The following is a 22262-nucleotide window of genomic DNA, read 5'->3' on the forward strand; positions in this document are numbered from 1 at the left end:
GGGGGGGATATCTGCTGGGCACTCTTATTCCTTATGGAAACCGATTCCCATAGGATATAATGGAGAAGTGATCTGTGTGTATCTGGGGAGGCTGTTTTTTGAGGCAGAGGCACTAAATGTTTAGCATAGAATCCAGCGTCTCTCCCCAAAATACCCTCCAAGTTTCAAATGGGTTGGACCTGAGGGTCCAGTTCTATGAGCCCTCAAAGAAGGTGCCCCTATCCTTCATTATTTCCAATGGAGAGTTGTTGTTCAGTCGCACAGTCGAGTCCGACGCTTTGCGACCCCCTGGACCGAGTCACGCCAGGCCCTCCTGCCTTCCACCATCCGTCGAAGTCTGCTCAAATTCGTGTTAGTGACATCAGTAACGCTGTCCCGCCATCTCATCTTTTGCTGTCCCCTTCTTCTTTGGCCTTCTGTCTTTCCCAGCATCAGGGTCTTCTCCAGTGAGGGCTCCCTTCTCATTTGGAGGCCAAAGTATTTGAGCTTCAGCTTCAGCATCTGACCTTCCAGGGAACAGTCTGGGTTGATTTCCCTTAGGACTGACCGATTGGATCTTCTTGCAGTCCAAGGGACTCTCAAGAGTCTTCTCCAGCACCACAGCTCAAAAGCATCTCTTCTTCTGCGCTCGGCCTTCCTTATGGTCCAGCTCTCACAGCCATACATGACTACTGGGAATACCATCACTTTGACTATACGGACTTTGGTTGGCAGGGTGATGTCTCTACTTTTTATTATACTGCCCAGGTTCGCCATAGCTGTCCTCCCAAGGAGCAAACGTCATTTAATTTCATGGCTACAGTCACCATCTGCAGTGATCTTGGATCCCAGAAATGTGAAGTCTGTCACTACTTCCGTGTCTTCCCCTTCTGCTTGCCAAGGTGTGATGAGGCCGGATGCCATGATCTTTAGGTCCCTCTAAGTATGATGGCCAGCGCACTCTTTGCTATTATGTGCTATTATGCTTGTCACACCCTTGCTCCTGGCTCCACCCCCAAAGTCTACTGACTCCACCCCCAAGGTCCTCAGATATTTCTGGAACTGGAGTTGGCAGCCCTTAACTCGCTCCAGCAGGCTGAAGCCCTTGCATGTAGAAAACAAGGTCACAAGCTTCCCTCTGGCTTAACTGCCTTGGTGAACACGGGATCAGAGTGACCTTTTGCCGAAGAAATCTGGGAGGTGAAGAGCGCTTGAGCATCATCTTGCAACAAAGATGCAAGCATTGGAAGTTAAGAGTCTAGCAGGGGGGCTGCCCCATCCAGGATTGTGCTGGTGAATCACACAAAACCCCCCAAGCTTGTTTGTTTGTTTAAAATATGTATGAGCCATCTTTTGCGTGTACGAATCTTAAGGCAATGTATAAACATTAGATGAAACACATGAAATAAAATACATTAACAAATGTTAGAAACCAAGGTTTAAAAATCACAATTCAGGACTGCTAATAACGTAACCAAACGCAGTCCTAAATGAAACTGTGTGCTGCTGCTTGCTAAAGATCGAACAAGAGCCCCGTGGCGCAGAGTGGGAAAGCTGCAGTACTGCAGTCGGAGCCCTCTGCTCACGACCTGAGTTCGATCCCGGCAGAAGCTGGGTTCAGGTAGCCGGCTCCAGGTTGACTCAGCCTTCCATCCTTCCGAGGTCAGTAAAATGAGTCCCCAGCTTGCTGGGGGGAAAATGGAGATGACTGGGGAAGGCAGTGGCAAACCACCCTGTAAAAAGTCTGCTGTGAAAACGTTGTGAAAGCAACGTCACCCCAGAGTCAAAAACGACTGGTGCTTGCAGAGGGGACTACCTTTACCTTTAAAGATAGAACACCAAAAGACCAGGCACGCCTCCCTGGAGAGGTTGTTCCATAATTGTGAGGCTGCCACCAAAAAGGCTCTGTCTCGTGCCCCACCAAAGTTGCTTCTTTGATGGGATTAGGGGGAGGTGTTTGTGAGTGTCCTGCATTGTGCAGGGGGTTGGACTAGATGACCCTGGAGGTACCTTCCAACTCTATGAGTATCAGGGCAGCCTCTCCTTCCCTGCGTTCTTTATTCCTGGGCAGAAACAGATGGGAGAAGAGACTAGTCCAGGTTTCCACAGCAGACTGTCTTAAGAAGAAAGAAGAAGAGGAAGAAGAAAACTGCCAATTTATACCCAACCCTTCTCTCTGAATCAGAGACTCAGAGTGGCTTACAGTCTCCTATATCTTCTCCCTCCACAACCGCCCCTGTGAGGTGGGTGGGGTTGAGAGGGCTCTCACAGCAGCTGCCCTTTTAAGGACGACAACTGCAAGAGCTATGGCTGACCCAAGGCCATTACTTTTCTCCCTTTCTCATGAGAACTCGTGGGCATTCAATGAAATTGCTGAGCAGTCGGGTTAGAACGGATAAAAAGAAGTCCTTCTTCACCCAAAGGGGGATTAACACATGGAATTCACTGCCACAGGAGGTGGTGGCGGCTACAAGCATAGACAGCTTCAAGAGGAGACTGGATAAGCATGGGGAGCAGAGGTCCATCAGTGGCTATTAACCACAGTGTATTGTTGGAACTCTCTGTCTGGGGCAGGGATGCTCTGTATTCTGGCTGCTTTGTGGGGGGCACAGTGGGAGGGCTTCTAGTGTCCTCGCCCCACTGGTGGACCTCCTGATGGCACCTGGGTTTTATGGCCACTGTGTGACACAGAGTGTTGGACTGGAGGGGCCATTGGCCTGATCCAACATGGCTTCTGTTACGTTCTTATTCCAGCAGCTGCAAGTGGAGGAGTGGGGAATCAAACCCAGTTCTCCCAGATAAGAGTCTGCACGCTTAACCACTACACCAAACTGGATAGAAGATAAGGTATACATATTTAGGATTCAAGCTTGACTGGCAGCTTGGAAGGGAAAGCAGCTTCCTCAAAAGGGTGTGTCAGGTTTTGGGGCATCCGGAAAAGAGATGATCTGGCTTGGGGGGCACAGTGGCAGTTTCCTACACAGGCCCCACAGGAATTAAACCAAAGGGGGCTCCCATTCATTTCTGTGGAATCTGCCCACGGAAATTCCCTGGGGGGATTGTGCCCTGTGTGGACAAAAGAGAAGGGGGTGCCCACTGAATCGTCTGCCCGCCCTAGCGGATGAGCCATGCGGGCACCTGGCAGTGTCCTCGCCAGCCTCTGAGCGCCAAGAGAGCTGAGCAAACAGGTCTGCCGCCCTTCCGCTCTCTCCGGCATCTGCTGCCTCTTAAACCCTTGTTCGCCAATAAACCCGGAGCCCTCTGGATTAAGGGCTGGGCGGACAGATGCTGCCAGGCGTGACGGTTTGTCACAGCACAGCTAGGCGAGCGTGGATATGCAGCCGGAGAGGCTAGGCCCCTGGGGGCCCACACCAGCACTGCCAGTGGTGGAGCTGAGCCCCAGAACCTGTTGCAGGAGTGGTAGAGCGGCTGAGCAACAGGTGGGGGGGTCAAGATGTGCCCCAGCCGCTAAATGAAGGTTTGGGGGCAGCGGCTCTTCTCCTTCAGTCTGGGAATAACAGCTCTTGAGAGAATTGCTGAGAGCTGTGGTGGGGTGAAGTCCATAATGTAATAAGATGTCAGTGTTCACCTGGGGGTGTTGATATCACCACCAACACACTGCCCAAAAGAAAAGGGTTCCTTTTTTCCCTCTGGGCCTACTAATGTGGGGCACTTAGATGTTACCGATGGGGGCTATGCTTCCCTGCGGCTGTTGCAAGTTGGGGGCGGGATTCTGCCGGAGGGGGAAGGCCATGAGCCCCTTCTCCTCCCCCACCACCTTCCCAACCCAATTCAAGCCCTGGACGCCAGGTTTATATTTATATGCCGCCCACTCCGTGAGCGGACTCCGGGCGGCTAAGAGTCATAGTAAAAGAATGTAAATGCAATTCTAAAAAAAATAAAACACATATAAACAATTTAAAACTACATTATTAGGTGCTATAAAAAGATTCCATAACGAAGGCGGCTTCTCCATATCTCGGCTCCGTATCTCGTCCATAGAGGGAATCTGGCAACTGCACACACCTGACCGGCAGCCCTTGTGCCGATCCGATCCTGGACTGAATGCCTGTGTACCGCTGAAACCTGCAGCCTCCATTTTCAGGTGCTCACTTGCATGAGAAGAGCGGCTTATGCTCTGACTTCCCCCAAGGGCAGAAGGCTCCCGTCCCTTCCCATTTCCCCTGTACATACATCACCTGCTTGCCTGGTCCTTTTCACTGAAGATGCCAGGGGCAGAACTTGAGACTTCCTGTCTGCCAAACAGTGCTCTGTTTGTTGTTCAGTCGCACAGTCGAGTCCGACTCTTTGCGACCCCCTGGGCCAAGTCACACCAGGCCCTCCTGTCTTCCACCATCCTCTGAAGTCGGCTCAAATTCGTGTTTGTGACATCAGTAACACTGTCCAGCCATCTCATCTTTGCCGTCCCCTTCTTCTTTTGCCTTCTCTGTTTCCCAGCATCAGGGTCTTCTCCAGCGAGTGCTCCCTTCTCATTTGGTGGTCAAAGGATTTGAGCTTCAGCTTCAGCATCTGACCTTCCAGGGAACACTCTGGGTTGATTTCCCTTAGGACTGACTGATTAGATTTTCTTGCAGTCCAAGGGACTCTCAGGATTCTTCTCCAGCACCGCAGCTCAAAAGCATCTATTCTTCTGCGCTCGGCCTTCCTTATGGTCCAGCTCTCACAGCAATACATGACTACTGGGAATACCATCGCTTTGACTATGCAGACTTTTGTTGGCAGGGTGATGTCTCTGCTTTTTATTAAACTGCCCAGGTTCGCCATAGCTGTCCTCCCAAGGAGCAAACGTCTTTTAATTTCACGGCTACAGTCACCATCTGCAGTGATCTTGGATCCCAGAAATGTGAAGTCTGTCACCACTTCCATGTCTTCCCCTTCTATATGCCAAGGTGTGATGGGGCCGGATGCCATGATCTTAGTTTTTAGTGCTCTACCACTGAGCTATGGACCCTCTCCGTCTTGCAAGGCGAGAGATGGTGGTGGAGCAGTCTGGTGTCTTTTGCAGCAGCTGTGCGATTGCTGGAGCCAGGCTTCATTACTCACCCCTCCCCAGTGCCACAGCAGGTCCTTGCTTCTTGCCAGCCCACTCAAGGGTGTAAAATGGCTTCAGTCAAATCTCAGTGTCCACTTCCCCTCCCTGGCAGAACTCTGATCTCAGCCCTACCCTGCCAGGCAGGCGAGATCTGCCCTCCTGGCAAGACTTAAATACGGCTTTCTTTGCCATCCAGATGCTCCTTGGTCTGCCACCTTCTCCTTCTGCAAAGCCAAAGTGTTTGTTGAGTTTTAACTTTCATGGGCATAAGAAGATTCTTCCCTTCCCCCCTCAGCTCTGCGGTGTGTGGGATCCCCCCCTCCCCTCCGTCTTGGCACTTCTTAAACTGGCTAACATGAAGAAGACGACGACATTGGATCTATATTCCACCCTCCACTCAAGAGTCACAGAGCGGCTCACAATCTCCTTTCCCTTCCTCCCCCACAACAGATACCCTGTGAGGTGAGTGGGGCTGGAGAGGGCTCTCACAGCAGCTGCCCTTTCAAGGACAGAGTCTCAGAGCGGCTTACAATCTCCTATATCTTCTCCCCCCACAACAGACACCCTGTGAGGTGGGTGGGGCTGAGAGGGCTCTCACAACAGCTGCCCTTTCAAGGACAACCTCTGCCAGAGCTATGGCTGACCTGAGGCCATTCCAGCAGCTGCAAGTGCAGGGGTGGGGGATCAACCCTGGTTCTCCCAGATAAGAGTCCGCGCACTTAATGGCTACCCCAAACTGAAGGGGCAGTGCTGTTAGATCAGGGGTGGTCAAATGGAGGCTCAGGAACCACATGTGGCTCTTGCAGCTCCCACTGGCCTGTTGACTGACTTGGAGAATTTGAATTTGAAGTTGCTTTCTTGATACCTCTCCTTCCCTCTCCTTCCTCCCTCCCCCCTCCCTTTCTTACCTTCCTCCCTCCCTTCCTATATCTGACACTCATGTTTTACAGCTCTCAAACATCTGACATTTCTTCTATGCGGCTCTTACTTTAAACAAGTTTGGCCACCCCTGTGTTAGATTGTGTTGAATAATTTCAAAGCAAAATAAAGGCTTGCCTTCCTTCCCTCCCCCCCAACCAAGACGAGTTCTTTTTCTACTTGGGGTGAGTCAACAGCAGCTCCCAAGGCAGAATCTCTTAGAACAGGGGTGTCAAACATGCGGCCCGGGGGCCAAACCAGGCCCTCGGAGGGCTCCTATCAGGCCCCCGAGCAGCTGGCTCTCGCCTGCGTCCTTCTCCTTCTCTCTTGCTTCCTTCTTCATCTCAGCTTGCTTTGCAAGGCTTGCTCGATCGCACAGGAGCTTCAGAGCAAAACCTCTATTTTCTCCATTGGCTGAGGCTCCTCCCCCTCCTGGTCCCCTGGGGAAGGAAGGAAAGAGCCAGAGCTTCCTTTGCCCAGTTCCCTGGATCCCCTGGGAGAAATACAAAGAAAGCACCTTTAAGACCAACAAGTGCTAATGTTTTATTTTAAGCTGGGGGGGGGGGTTGTCTGTATTTGTCTGTGTCCTTATAAAATTTATATCTCTGCTACCTAATCTTTAATAGGCACACAGATGGCCCAGCCCGACATGGCCCAGCCCGATAAGGTCTCATTTATATCAGATCCAGCCTTCATAGCAAATGAGTTTGACACCCTTGTCTTAGAAGGTGTTGCAGGACAGAGACCCCAAGAGACCACCCAGAGGAAGCACCAGCTGTGAGACTGAAGGGCAGAGTCAGAATGGATTCTCTTTTTTCTTTCTGGAACCCCAGATGTCCAGGACTGAAAGGGTGTTTTGGGGAAAGGGGGTTAGGAAGAGGATTCCCTTCCCTCTCCAAACAGGAACAAGCCAGGCTGGACCAGCCAAGGGAGAAGTGCAGAAGTCTGAACTCCTGGCCTTCCTTTCCTCCTTCCCCAGGGAGAGGAAACCACAGATGTGGAATAAGGAAAAGGAATTGCAAACAGGAAAGAAAGCCCTTGGAAGGGAGCGGCCGTGCCCCCAGGGAACAAGGCCTGGTAAAGCCACACACAAACACCCTCACACAAACACAGCAACAAAATAGCTCCTCCTTTAACCCCCCCAACCCCTCTTTTGTGCTCAATTGCAGATGCCAACTTCCAGCTGGCAGCTGGAGACCTCCCACTATTACAACTGATCTCCTGGCAACAGAGATCCGTTCCCTTGGAGAAAACGGCTACTTTGGAAGGTAGATTCTATGGGATCCTACCCCACTGTACCCCTCCCCTCCCCAACCCCCCCCCTCTTCAGGGTCCACCCCCACAATCTCCAGGGATTTCCCAAGTCAGGGCTGGCCATCCCATAGCACCAGTTTGCTTGGGGTCACCTAAGCACCAGACTGCTCAGCCGGGGGGGTGGCATTCTGCCAGCTGCTGCCACCTCCCTTGGCCGCCCAGCGTCGGCTGAATATCTGCCTGATACCTCAGGGTGCCCTTCCCAGGCTTCCCACTTTCACTCTGCAAATAGAATCCTAGAGTTGGAAGGGGACCCTCATGGTCATCTAGTCCAACCCCCTGCACGATGCAGGAAACTCACAAACCCCTCCCCCTAAATTCACAGGATCCGCATTGCTGTCAGATGGCCATCTAGCCTCTGTTTACAATCTTCCAAGGATGGAGAGCCCACCACCTCCCGAGGAGGAAGCCTCTTCCACTGAGGAACCGCTCTAACGGTCAGGAAGTTCGTCCTAATGTTGAGCGGGAAACTCTTTTGATTTAATTTCAACCCGTTGGTTCTGGTCCTACCTTCTGGGGCCACAGAAAACAATTCCACAGCATCCTCTAGAGCTGGGGTGGCCAACGGTAGCTCTCCAGATGTGTTTTTCTACAACTCCCATCAGCCCCACCCATTGGCCACGCTGGCTGGGGCTGATGGGAGTTGTAGGCAAAAAAACATCTGGAGAGCTACCGTTGGCCACCCCTGCTCTAGATGGCAGCCCTTTAAGTACTTGAAGATGGTGATCATATTATCTCTTAGCTGCCTCCTCTCCAGGCTAACCCCTAGCTACATCCCGGCCCTGGGGCCAAATCTCCAGACCAAACTTCCCTGGGCCCCCCACCCCTTTGGGTGGGCTGCAGCCCCACTGGTGGTTCTGCTCAAGCAGAAGAAGAAGATATTGGATTTATATCCCGCCCTCCACTCCGAAGAGTCTCAGAGCGGCTCACAATCTCCTTTCCCTTCCTCCCCCACAACAGACACCCTGTGAGGTGGGTGGGGCTGAGAGGTCTCTCACAGTAGCTGCCCTTTCAAGGACAACCTCTGCCAGAGCTATGGCTGACCCAAGGCCATTCCAGCAGGTGCAAGTGGAGGAGTGGGGAATCAAACCCAGTTCTCTTAGATAAGAGTCCGCACACTTAACCACTACACCAACTGGCTCTCCAAACTGGCACAAGTCAATAGAGGATGTGTTATGTCTTGCATTCAAGTCTTCATGCACAACACAGCGAACGCTACAGAGGCGACCAGTGGAACCCCACTGGTCCCCAGATGTAGCTTGCTAATACGCTCCGCCAATCAAGATCTGTGGCGGGAAGTTTAACTGGCCAGGATTGGACCTGGCCAGACGGAGGGTTGTTCCGGGACATGTATATAATCGGGACCCGGCCCGCGTTCTGCCTCTTGTGATGTACTCGCCGATAAAGTATGTTGCCTTCAACACGTCTCGTCACTCAGTACATTACAGGATGGGAGCAAGTTCTCCAGTCAAGCCCACTCGGACAGCTGACTGCGTCGGCTGGTGCAAGAGAGGAATGGCATCCCCACAGTGGCACAGTCCAAGGCAGCGATAGGTGTGCCCAAAACACCTTGGATCAGCCCTGCCTCCGGTGGGTTGGCACCAAGCCTTCACCTTTCAGGAACAGAGGCACAGAGCAAAGTTTCCGCAGACCCCTGGCTGGAAGAGGCGCTTGCTTGTCGTTTGATGGAGATGGTGAATTTGCGACAGTGACGGCAGGCTTGTCCCTGAAAGCCTCAGCCCCGCCTAGTCCATTAGGCGATGGCATTGGCCTTTTTGTCATGATTAGCTTGTGCGAAGCACATCATGGCTGCACTCTCATAATGTTGCACTCCCGAGGCTGTTATTTCTCAGTAAACAGGAGACAGGCTCAGGCTGCAGCCCTTCGCACCGGCAGGTATGCCTAAGCAAAGCTCAATCTTGCCAAGGAGACATGAATTTGAGCTGTCCTTCCTGCAGCAGTTTCCACTTCCTCCTCTACATTAGCAGGCCCAAAGAGTCCCCGATGGACTTAGGCCAAAGCAGGTATCAAGGTTTAAAGGGTGGGGGGCTGGCTGGACCCCCCCTCCCTTTAAAGTGGTGGTCTGGTATCAAATAGCGGCCCTGTGGCGCAGAGTGGTAAAGCAGCAGTACTGCAGTACTGTGGTCTGAACTCTCTGCTCACGACCTGAGTTCAATTCCGGCGGAAGCTGGATTCAGGTAGCCGGCCTAAGGTTGACTCAGCCTTCTATCCTTCCGAGGTCGGTCCAATGAGTCCCCAGCTTGCTGGAGGGAAAGTGTAGAAAGTGACATGGTGGGGGCTTCGGGGGCCACACAATACGTGTGAAAGAGCCACATGTGGCTCCCGAGTTGCAGTTTGGCCACCTCTGGAGTAGTATCGGGGAGACACGGGTTTTAGGGTTGCTGGGTCTGTTAGAAAATACCTGGAGACTTTGGAGGTGAATCTTGGAGAAGGCAGGGTTTGGGAAGGGTTTAGTGGGGTGCAATGCCCTAGAGTCTGCCCTTCAAGGCAGCCAAAGGGTGATTAACATGTGGAATTCAGTGCCACAGGAGGTGGTGGCAGCTACAAGCATAGTCAGCTTCAAGAGGGGATTGGATAAAAATATGGAGCAGAGGTCCATCAGTGGCTATTAGCCACAGTGTGTGTGTGTGTGTGTATATATATATAATATATGTGTGTAATATATATATATATTGGCCACTGTGTGACACAGTGTTGGACTGAATGGGCTGTTGGCCTGATCCAACATGGCTTCTCTTGTGTTCTTATTTTCTCCAGGGGAGCTGATCTCTGCCAACTGGTGGAGATCAGTTGGAAAAGCAGGAGATCTCCAGGTCCCACCTGGAGGCTGGCAACCCAAGCTGGTGCCACGGAAGGTCACTGGGTGGCGTGGGCCCAGGCCTACCCTCTCTCGGCAGGCAGGGTAATTGTGGGGCGTCTGCGGAGAGGGGTGCGGGTGCTTCCCTGACTGAGTCCCGGCTCCCTGGGGTCGGCGCTCTCGCCTCGGCCTGCGATTCCGCCCCATTGAAGCAAGCGGGGTCGTGTGTTTTTACCCCCCCCCCGTTCTGTTCCCAGGCCCTCTGCACGCGCGCCGGCGCCCTCTCGCCGGAGCCAAGGCAGGAAAGTGCTGTGCGCAAAGCGCCGGGGGGCGTGCGTCCTGCTAAGCGCAGAGCGCAGAGCGCAAAGCGCAGAGTGTGGCCGGCCAGGCCTCCCCCTCCCCGGCGGCAGGGCTGCGGCGGGACCCGCCTCCCTCTCCTCCTCCTCCGGAGCGGCGGCAGCGGCTGCAGCGGGAGGGGGCCGGCCGGAGAGGCGGGGCGCGGTGGCGGCTCCGGCGCGCCCGGCCATGGGGGAGCCGCTGCTGCTGCTGCGGCGGGTGGAGGCTGCGTGGAGGAGGCCAAGCTGCTGCTGCTGCTGCTGCTGCTGCCGGCGGCGGCGGTGAAGGAGCGCCGGCCCCGCCTCGCCTCCCTTCCGCAGAGAGGCGGCGGCGGCAGCGGCAGGAGGAGCGGCGGCGGGGGGGATGCTGCGCTGAGGGCCGGCCGGGGCTCGCCGCTCGCCCGCTCGCCATGGGCAAGGACCAGGAGCTGATGGCGGCGGTGAAGGCGGAGGACGTGGGCGCGGTGCAGAAGCTGCTGCAGAGGCCCAAGGCCGGCAAGGCCAGTGAGTGCGGCGCGCGCGACCCCCCCCCCCCTTCTGCGACCCCCGCGGCTCCCCCCGGAGGCGCCCAGCCCGGGAGATGCCGCGCGCCAGGAGGGCCTCCAAGGCGCACCCGGGCGGGGCGGGAAGGGGGAGGGGAGGGGAGGAAGGGGTTACGGCTGGGGAGGGGAGGGGGGGCTCCGCGCTGCTTGCAACTCGCGAGGAGTGCCTCTCTCGCCCGCCTTCCAGCGCCTGGCCCGCGGGGAGGGGGGAAGCGCCTGCAACGCCGGGCACCCGCTTGGAGACGCGGGCATCGCCAGGCCCTGCCTTGGAGCCAGCCCTGCAGCCGCCTGCCCGGCCCAGGCCCCGGCCCCTGAACCTGGGACGGGAGGAAAGGAGGGAGGGAGAGCTCGCTTTCTAGGAAAGGCGCTGGCGGGCCCCCCTTCCCCTTCAAGCTTCTCTTGCCCAGATGGAGGTCCTCCCCCCCCCCGCCGCCGCCGGGGATGCTTCAGGGAGGGGCTGCCCCCTTGCACGGGGCGGGGGGGGGAGCCAAGGCTGGTGTTCTGGCATCCAAGGGCTCCTGGCTTTGCCAAGAGCACCTGGCAAGCGCTTGAGGCTGCTGCAGAAGGCTCAATTGGGGGGCTGGTGGCGGGGAGACCAGCACAGCCCCCTCCCGTAGGGCTTGGCGGTGGAGGGTCCCCAGGGGAGGCCGGGCCAGGAGCGGAAGCATTGCAGAGGCTTAGCTGCCTTTCCCTTGGGCATGAAACAGCCTCCGCTGCCCATTTCCGGCACTGCCCCCCTTTGGAGCAGCCAGCCTGGCTCTTCAGCTCTTCCCCGGGGGTCTCTGCGGCTGCTGGGGTGCCAGGTGCCCCTCTGCCTCGTTGGCACCCAGAAATAGGCTCCTTTTGCAGCCAAGGCCCGCTGTGGGCTGCCTTGCCTGCTCCTCCCCTCCTGCCGTGCCGTGGTGGGTCGAGGGTGCCACGCCGTGTGGCAGGCTGATTTGGGGCGAGCGCGGTTGTGCCTGCATTGCCAGGCTTGTGAACCGAGAGTGTGTTGGAGGCTGGTGGGGATTGCCTGGCTGCGTTTGCAGCAGCGTCTCCGTGCCTGGGCTTTTCGGGAGTGCTGAGGGTGCCTGCAGTTCCCTTGGCCCCGGGACAAGAGCTTCAGAGACCTGGGTGTGATTGCGGGCGACGCAGCCTTGAATCTGGTGTGTCCCACCCCCTGGGCAACTGCAGCTATCATGGCTGAGGACTCCTCTTGAGTAAGGTTTCCAGAAAAAGCTTGGCCCTCACCGGTGTTCCCTCTAAGCTGTGGGGTCTTATGAGCAAAAATTCTACTTTGAGAGTTACCGGCATTAAAGTTGTGAGCTGCTGCATAAATTATTGTGCTCTGAGGCCATTTTTCTGGAGCGAAGACAAAAAGGTGTGAGCTGGAGGCTATAAAACTGTGAGCTAGCTCACGCTCACTCAGCGTAGTGGGAATGCTGGCCCTGACTCTTGTCTCCGTATTTGAATTCGGGGCAGTATTTCACATTCAGGCTGCTGCGAAGGATGGCTTTGGGGCCCACTGTGTGCATCAGAGGCTTTAAAATGCATAGTATGTGAACGCACCCTATGTGGGTGTCTTTGGGTGCATTTATTGGCGAGCGGAGGTTGCCTGTCGCTTCCTGTGGAGTGCCTGTTCAGTGACAAGCCAGAGTTTGCTGCCAGAAACCTGTGAAATGGTTTGCCCTGCGGTTGTACTGGGAAAAAAAAAAATCAGGGATGGGGAAATGGACAGAGATTGCCCCCTCAGTTGCAAGAAGAAGGCTATGGACAAGTATCTGTCTTCCTGGCGATTGGTGTTTGCCCTGGCACTCTGAGAGCTGTGTCCATCCTCAGGGTCCTGCCCAGCTGGAAAGTTGGTTCTTTGAGATAGTGACACAATTTTTCAAGACTCCTGCGTCAGACCAGACCATGTGTTCTTATAAGGTGCACTATTTGGTCATTTGGGGGCCACTTCAGCACGTAAGGTTTGAGGAGGCCACTGTTTGCCTTGGGGTGGAAGATCCTGTCCCTTGCGTTTGGCAGGGAGACCCCAAAAAGGGGCACTGTCTGTAGCGTGAAGTTGCAGCTCAGATGTTCGCTTTGCTGTCGTCTGCCTTTGAGTGGCAACCCAGGACTTCTGTGATGGTCTCCCATCCAGGCACTAACCAGGGCTGTCCCCTGATTAGCTTCTGAGACCTGATGAAATCAGAGGCTGTGGCTCAGTGGCAGAGCCTCTGCTTGGCATGCCGAAGGCCCCAGGTTCAATCCCCGGCATCTCCAGTTGAAAGGACCAGGCAGGAGGTGACAGGAAAGACCTCCGCTTGAGACCCTGGAGAGCGGCTGCCAGTCTGAGTAGACAATACTGACAATTCAGTAGAAGGCAACTTGACAGGTTCTTCACCGGAGCTAAAATTTGCCTGTGCTCTGCAACCTTGTTTGTATTTGTTTTATTTTTATCCCACCTTTCCTGCAGAGAGCTCAGGGGTGATGTATGTAGTTTTTCCGCACTTCATCTTAATCTGTGAGCACCCTGAGGTAGGTTGGGCTGAGAGAAGGCCCCTGGTAACCTAGCCATCTTAGTGTAAGAGCAGAATTTGAACATGACCACCCCATTAAAAAAAGTCTGCCATGAAAAAGTTGTGAAAGCAATGTCACCACTGAGTTGGAAATGACTGGTGTTTGCACAGGGAATTACCTTTTACTTTCTCTCTCTCGTCTTAGTTTAGTCTCAGTGCCACACGGGATGTCTGGGTATGAGTTTCCTAGTGGGGAAAGAAATGCACTTTGTATATGTTCAGGCGCACTCCTACCTATTCTTTCCTGAGTTCTGGAAGCGACCTACCTGACGAAAGGGGGGTGGGGAGAGTCGATTTCCTTTCTAATCAGTGTCTTTGGGCTGCTGGTTGTGGATTTCATTGATTCCCTCTAACCCCAAAGTTGTGATTTGTTTGAGGACTGGAGGTGTCACAGAAGTGCAGTTCTCTGTAATGCAAAGCATTTATGATATACATACTTGACAAGTATCGATCAACATACTTTTCCTCCCATTTTTCTAAAACGCATTTTCTGCTGAGTATATAGCACTTTCACTGTTTTGAGGGAAGAACGGAAAATCTTCCAAAATCATACTCACTGGTGCTGAATTCCTTCCCTGCTTTACTCTGCCATACCAGATAAATCTGTCAAAAGCAAGGAACTGTTTCCCCTCAGCATTTAAGGAAAGGAATTAGAGTCTCTTGGCCCTGTTGCAAAGACTTGGCGGAACGATCTTTGCATTAGCGGAGGCTGCCCGTTATGCCTCTGTATCAGTCACTGTTCTAGGCCCTTCTTCCAGCAGAGAGGCACTTCTGAGAAACCGTTTTGCTGGGAAGCCCAAGGGTTGGGTGCCGTTTGCTTTTCTCACAGCCTAAACAAAGCATTTAGAGAGACGCGTGGTTCCAGATTCCTATTTTAACTCAGGGCAGGTGGGGTGGGGAATCTGCCTCCCTGAAAGCTGTTCTAATAAGAGCATTTCCGGTTTGCGGGACTCTGCTGTGATTCATCGTCTTCTATGCAGCAACAGGCAAGGCCTCTGCTATCCCCAAGCTAACTTCAGCTTCCCAGCTGCATCTTCTATATTCAATGGTGGATGTGGGCGCAGGGCCCAGATCCTGTCTCTGCTTAACATCTTGGTGTTCCAGCAGTTCAGGAGTAACCCCCCCCCTTTTTAATTTCTTTATTTACTTTAGATTTGCATGCCCGCCCACTCCGCGAGCGGACTCTGTGCGGCTAACAGTCACAATAAAAACAATTCATATTACAGTTATAAAAGAATAAAAACATATAAACAATTTAAAACTACATTATTAGATGCTATAAGAAGGAGAACCGGGTTTGATTCCCCACTCCTCCACTTGCAGCTACTGGAATGGCCTTGGGCTAGCCATAGCTATCGCAGGAGTTGTCCTTGGAACGGCATCTGCTGTGAGAGCCCTCTCAGCCCCACCCACTTCGCAGGGTATCTGTTGTGGAGGGGAGAAGAGAAAGGAGATTGTGAGCCGCTCTGAGTCTCTGATTCAGAGAGAAGGGCGGGGTATAAATCTGCAATTCTTCTTCTTCACGGTTTCTCCATGTCTCAGTTCTCTGTTCCATTATTACTCTATTAGCGGTCTTGCAGATGATAATTACCGTTTTCGCACACAGCTTACCTTGCAGTCACAATCCTGTTCCCTCCGCAGCGTCCGGTCGGATTTCGCACCATCTGCGCCGGAGTTATAGGAAGTGCCGCGGCTTCTGTGTAGCAAACGTAAACTGGGTTTTAGCGGTTTACGTTTGCTGCGCAAAAGCCGCGACACTTCCTGTAACTCCAGCGCAGATGGTGCGAAATCTGACTGGACACTGTGGAGGGAACAGGATTGTGACTGCGAGGTGAGCTGTGTGCGAAAACGGTCATTGTTCAGCAACTTAACAGTGGCAGCCTCCTCCAATGTTATGAGCAGGTTGAAAAAAATTTGGTTTTGGAGGCCCTGTGGAATTGGGAGAGGTCCCGAAGGGCTCCTGTTGCCCCTGGGAGAGCATTCCATAACATCAGTGCTGCCACTGAACCTAAGAACATAAGAGAAGCCATGTTGGATCAGGCCAACGGCCCATCTAGTCCAACACTCTTGTGTCACACAGTGGCCAAAAAAATTATTTATACACACACACACACTGTGGCTAATAGCCACTGATAGACCTCTGCTCCATATTTTTATCTAAACCCCTCTTGAAGGTGGCCATGCTTGTGGCCGCCACCACCTCCTGTGGCAGTGAATTCCACATGTTAATCACCCTTTGGGTGAAGAAGGACTTCCTTTTATCCGTTTTAACCTGTCTGCTCAGCAATTTCATCGAATGCCCACGAGTTCTTGTATTGTGAGAAAGGGAGAAAAGTACTTCTTTCTCTACTTTCTCCATCCCATGCATTATCTTGTAAACCTCCATCATGTCACCCCGCAGTCGACGTTTCTCCAAGCTAAAGAGCCCCAAGCGTTTCAACCTTTCTTCATAGGGAAGGTGTTCCAACCCTTTAATCATTCTAGTTGCCCTTTTCTGGACTTTCTCCAATGCTATAATATCCTTTTTTGAGAAGGCCCTGGCTCGTGTAGAGCTTCGTCTGGCTTCCCTTGGTCTGCAAATGGAGAACAGATTTTGCCCTCCTGAACGCAGTGCTCTCTGGGATATGTATGGGGAAAGGCGGTCCCTTAGGTAGGCAGGTCCTCGGCCATACCGACATGTTGAAATGGATTCAGTACACAATAGGCAGTCCCTTGATCATGTTGTTTGGCGAATGGTTACCAGTTGCAACAACCCCCTGGAGCCATTGTTCACGGGGTGCCCCTTCCGGAAGGCCTCTTCCTTTAATTCCATTTGGGATAGCTTGGAAAAGAACTGTGCTGCTGGAGCAGTGCATCCCATCTGGTGAGGCCCAGCCCCAAAGTGGGTCACAGAGCCTGTGAAAGTGGGTCCCAGGCTTTTGGAGTTTTATTGATTTATGCACGCGTCGGGTTTTTTCGAAAGTGGGTCAGCATACCAAGTACACTTGAACTTGTAGGTTACCTGCTAAAAAAAAGGCAGGGGACCGCTGATCTTAGAGCAGGGCTTATCTTTGGAAGCTGCTGTTGCCGGGGCTTAGACCGGTGTATGCCTCTCTTTGTAGCTTCCTCCCTTGCCCCTGGATCCTAAGGCTGAGAGGTTGGTTGTGTCATGAAAAGGCACTCTGCACACGCTTCAGGACTTTCCCCATACTTGCTTTTTAAAAAATTGCTGGGCACCGTTTTGGTTTCCCTGTCTCGACAGCCAAGGTCCAGAAAAGGGGAGGGACCTTTTTAGTTGGAGATGCTGGGGACTGAACCTGGGACCTTCTGCTTCCCAAGCAGATGCTCTGCCACTGAGCCACAGCCCCATTCATGGCTCTCCAGGGTCTCAAGCTGAGGTTTTTCACGCCTCTTTGCCTGGACCCTTTTTAGTTGGAGATGCCAGGGATTGAACCTGGGACCTTCTGCTTACCAAGCAGATGCTCTACCACTGAGCTACCGTCCCTCCCCAGAGGCCTCAGCATTTGGGGAGTTTTACAGTTTTAGAGAACAATCCTAATCAAGTCTACTCAGAACCCTACTGAAGTCTATTCAGTGGGTCTTACACCAAGAAAGCATAGTTAGGATTGTACTCTTCGTTATTCACTAAAACGTTCCTAGATTTCCCCTTGCGCTCAGCGCTGTATTGAAGCAGTCTCCAAACAAGGTAGAACTGAGGCCATACATCATGTTCTCAGATGCAGCAGTCTTATCTTAAAAGCTATTCAGGTTGGTTTGGTTTTTAAAGAGGCACCTTAATGCGATATATAAGGAGGAAGGAAGAATATTCCTTTGGAACCTGAAGTCATTTTATTGGGTTATCTCAAATTTTAACCCTTCCCCCACCCAATATGGCACTGATTAAGAACATAAGAACATAAGAGAAGCCCTGTTGGATCAGGCCAATGGTCCCTCCAGTCCAACACTCTGTGTCACATGAGAACATAAGAGAAGCCATGTTGGATCAGGCCAATGGCCCATCCAGTCCAACACTCTGTGTCACATAAGAACATAAGAGAAGTCATGTTGGATCAGGCCAATGGCCCACCCAGTCCAACACTCTGGGTCACATAAGAACATAAGAGAAGCCATGTTGGATCAGGCCAGTGGCCCATCCAGTCCAACTCTCTGTGTCACATGAGAACATAAGAGAAGCCATGTTGGATCAGGCCAGTGGCCCATCCAGTCCAACACTCTGTGTCACATAAGAGAAGCCATGTTGGATCAGGCCAGTGGCCCATCCAGTCCAACACTCTGTGTCACATGAGAACATAAGAGAAGCCATGTTGGATCAGGCCAGTGGCCCATTCAGTCCAACACTGTGTCACACAGTGGCCAAAAAAAAATTATATATATATATATATATATATATATATATATATATATATATATATACACACACACACACACATACATACATACATACACACACACACACACACACACATATATATACACACTGTGGCTAATAGCCACTGATGGACCTCTGCTCCATATTTTTATCTAACCCCCTCTTGAAGCTGTCTATGCTTGTAGCCGCCACCACCTCCTGTGGCAGTGAATTCCACAGGTTCACTTATGGGATTCTTGGTTCACTTATGGGTACAGAAATGGTAATAACTGCGAGTGGGAAGATGAAATTCCCACCCAGAGGCAGCCGGCTGTATCCCTTTCGGCCCAATATGCTGCCGGCGGAGTAATGAACTGACAGAGATTTGAGAGAGAAGATTCCTGTAGTTTGGGTATGTTTAATGGCTGTTGGTTATTTGCTTCTTTTTGGAACTGCAAGATGGAACCCTTCCATTTTGCCTTCTTCGAATTAATATAATTTGTTCATTTCGTTGCTGCTTGTCTGTAAATTATATATGCGTTTGTACGTATGTTAATAAACAAGAAGAAAGCTGTAAATTGCAAACGCTATTCCCACACGCAACAATCCAATATAGATTTCCCCCAATAGAAATCAGCAAGAGTGCGATTGGCTGGCACCCCACAGGTCTGGGCCCCATTAGAAGCTCTCCGAAATAAGATGCAGTGAGTGAACAATGGGGAGGGGAGGACTTTGGGTGCATCTCTGTCAGATGCAAGGGCTGAAATGAGCTTGGAATTGGATGCAGCAGGCTCCACTTTTCCAGGGGAGAGACCCAGAAAGGGGGGGAGGGGGGGCGATTGCACAGATGATCACAGTTTGGCACAGACAGACTTTTATACAGAGAGATGACCCTATGGGTATGTGGGTCCCTGGCCCTAGATGCAGCCTATAGGGCTTTTAAAAGCTAAACCCAGCACCTTTATTTGAGCCTGGAATGGAACACACAGACAGTATTTCTGCTTTAAAGACCAACATAATATGTTGCTATAGTGCCCTGTCTTCACCTACAGGCTGGCTACTGCATTTCAAGGGCAGCCCCAGGTAGAGCTCATTGCGGTAGTCTAGTCTTGGGCGTGTGAACGAGGCCTTAGCTAGCTTTGCTCTAGCCCAGTGTGACTGCTCTTTTTCAGACCTCTGCATCTCTCGCAGCCTCCCTTCCTTGCTCTTTCGCAACAGGGCTGTGTGTGTGTGTGTGTTATCTCCATGTTGTGTTTTGAGTTCACATTAGTAGCAAAGTTTTGCTGGTGCCACATTCATGGCATGAATAGTTTAAAAATAATTACATGACAGGTACCAGCTTAAGTCAAAACAAGCCTGGCTTAAAACACACACATCTCTAGCCAACCCACGCACCACAGCCAACACACTCCAGCCAAACTACACCCACAGCCAACACAACAGGATAAGTGGACCCAGATCTGACATTCAAAACCAGAAGGGCTTGGTGGAACATTTGAATCCTCTACTGAATTCTGTTCCTGGTCTGAAATATATAAAACACACACATCTGTCTGTGTGTAGGTAAGTAAGTGTCCTCAAACAGAAAAGCTTCAAAGGGAGAATATGATGTGAACGTGCTGAATTAGGGATTCATCAGGAAATTTAACAGTCTCTCCCTGGGTTTGATTAAGGATTTGGTTCCCTCGCTATAATTCCAGATACTTAGTTCTGTTAGTCTGTGGCAGCAGAATAAAACAGAATTACTGCAGCCTTTTAAAGACTTAAAATTTCTTCCGGTACAAACTTTCATGAGCCAGAGATGACTTTGTAAGATGATACAAAAATAGGCCAGGAAGGTGTGTGTATGTGGAGGGGGGGGGTTGTTACAAAGACAGGCCAGTCCAAGGCAAAATTTAATCCAAAGAGCAATCACTTGAGTCAGAATGGATGTGAGACACTCAGCTGTTCTTAGATGGGCAAATTAAAAAAAAACTTAATGAAGAATGAACTGAGGTCAGCAGATACAGCAGGAAGCTATAGAAGTGCAGCTGGCGTAATTAACATCTGCCAGGGATGGGAAATGCAAGATATTAGCAGCTGTATTGAGTCAGGAATCCCAGGTTCCTATTAAGGCCTGGGTGGGGAGGTATATTGTCTTGAATTTGTTAATGAGCCCTCACTCAGCAATTTCACCCTGGAGACATGAGTCCAACACAAAACCATCCACTTAGAATTTGTTAAGGAAGCCTGGAATTCCTAACCCAATTATCAGTGCTAATACCAAATGCATCCCACCCCTTCCCAAAGTTAATTCCTTCAGCTACACCTCTGTAACCGCTCCTCGTATTTGCATTTCTCTTCCTCCTGTAACAGGTACCACAATTTGCCCCCCTAACAATAATTGCCTGTTGTCTATGCATCAGGTCTGACGCAGGAACTCTTCTCCTGGGATAAATGTTGTTTGGTTTTTTAAGCTGGCTGATTTATTCCCATTTTTATTTGCCCTCTTCCTTGAGGTGCTAATAGTCCACCGTGGCCTGGTATGTACAGGGAGAAGAGGTCCTTTGGGTACGTGAGCCCCAGGCTGTTTCGTTTGAAAGGTCAGGTCTTGAATGGATCCTGGAAAGAAACTGGCTGCTGGGGCAACTTCCCCAGACGTGCTGAGTCCTGACAAGCCTGCCTTGGGACTGTGGACCAGCAGTCCCCAAACTTTTTGGCACCAGGGACCAGTTTTGTGGAAGACAATTTTTCCAGGGACGGGGGAGTGGGGTGGGTGGGTTCGAGATGATACAATTGTGTGCTTTATTTCTAAAGTGTTTGGTGTCGTGGATAAGTGTGCGGACTCTTATCTGGGAGAACTGGGTTTGATTCCGCACTCCTCCACTTGCAGCTGCTGGAATGGCCTTGGGTCAGCCAGAGCTCTCTTATCTGGGAGAATAGGATTTGATTCCCCACTCCTCCGCTTGCAGCTGCTGGAATGCCCTTGGGTCAGCCAGAGCTCTCTTATCTGGGTGAACCGGGTTGGATTCCCCACTCTTCCACTTGCACCTGCTGGAATGGCCTTGGGTCAGCCAGAGCTCTCTTATCTGGGAGAACAGGGTTTGATTCCCCGCTCCTCTGCTTGCAGCTGCTGGAATGGCCTTGGGTCAACCAGAGCTCTCTTATCTGGGTGAACCGGGTTGGATTCCCCACTCTTCCACTTGCACCTGCTGGAATGGCCTTGGGTCAGCCAGAGCTCTCTTATCTGGGAGAACAGGGTTTGATTCCCCGCTCCTCTGCTTGCAGCTGCTGGAATGGCCTTGGGTCAACCAGAGCTCTCTTATCTGGGAGAACTGGGTTTGATTCCCCATTCCTCCACTTGCAGCTGCTGGAATGGCCTTGGGTCAGCCACAGCTCTCTTATCTGGGAGAACCGGATTTGATTCCCCACTCCTCCACTTGCAGCTGCTGGAATGGCCTTGGGTCAGCCACAGCTCTCTTATCTGGGAGAACCGGGTTGGATTCCCCACTCCTCCACTTGCAGCTGCTGGAAGGGCCTTGGGTCAGCCATAGCTCTCTTATCTGGGAGAACCGGGTTGGATTCCCCCCTCCTCCACTTGCAGCTGCTGGAATGGCCTTGGGTCAGCCAGAGCTCTCTTATCTGGGAGAACCGGGTTTGATTCCCCACTCCTCCACTTGCAGCTGCTGGAATGGCCTTGGGTCAGCCAGAGCTCTCACAGAGCTGTCCTTGAAAGAGCAGCTGCTGTAAGAGCTCTCTCAGCCCCACCTACCTCACAGGGTGTCTGTTGTGGGGGAGGAAGGGAAAGGAGATTGTTAGCCGCTCTGAGACTCTGAGATTCGGAGTGCGGAGCAGGATATAAATCCAATGTCGTCGTCTTATCACTACATTGTAATATATAAAGAAATAATTATACATCTCAAGGCCCGGTGGCTGACAGACCATGGAGCGGGACCCCTGCTGTGGACCAGCGGTAACTTCAAGCTTTCCTTGACAGATTGGGAGAGCGCCTCCCATCTTTGGAACCCCAGACACCGACTGCTCCAGGATTTCGGCATGCTCTTCATGGTTTAAAGACATCTCTGGAGAAAGTTCTGTTCCTTTGCTGGCTGGCAAGAGCCTGAGTGGGGCAAGGAGGGGTGTGAGGCTCCAGGCCCTCTGCCGCTGTTTGTCTGGGAAAGTGCTCTTGCACGCCAGTCTTGCGGTTTAATCCTTCCCCTTTTAATTGTCTTAAAGCTCTCAAGGATCTCTTTAAAGCTTTCCAAAGCGGCTTAGCTATGATAGGTGTAGCAGGAGAGGGCCTTACCTCTGTGCTTCTTTTATATGCAAGGGAATGCAAAGCTCTTAAGCAGTTCTTAAAAGGAGATTTCCCCTCCCCCCCCAAAAAAGAAAATCATTTTTGCAAATATTTTTGCAAATACCTTTGGGACCGCCTC

The 22262-nt window shown here is 52.0% G+C and overlaps 1 protein-coding gene across 1 annotated transcript in view; it reads left to right on the plus strand.

The window, feature by feature from the left end:
• The first annotated feature begins 10792 nt into the window (after positions 1-10792).
• CASKIN1 (CASK interacting protein 1) overlaps positions 10793-22262 on the plus strand; it is a 143209-nt gene continuing 131739 nt past the window's right edge. The window contains exon 1 of the mRNA XM_060260701.1: positions 10793-10921. Within this exon, the coding sequence (XP_060116684.1) occupies positions 10828-10921 (94 nt within the window). The 5' untranslated portion in view covers positions 10793-10827. The remainder of the gene's footprint in view (positions 10922-22262) is intronic.

The sequence above is a fragment of the Heteronotia binoei genome, chromosome 20 (assembly GCF_032191835.1).
Source record: "Heteronotia binoei isolate CCM8104 ecotype False Entrance Well chromosome 20, APGP_CSIRO_Hbin_v1, whole genome shotgun sequence".
NCBI lineage: Eukaryota > Metazoa > Chordata > Lepidosauria > Squamata > Gekkonidae > Heteronotia > Heteronotia binoei.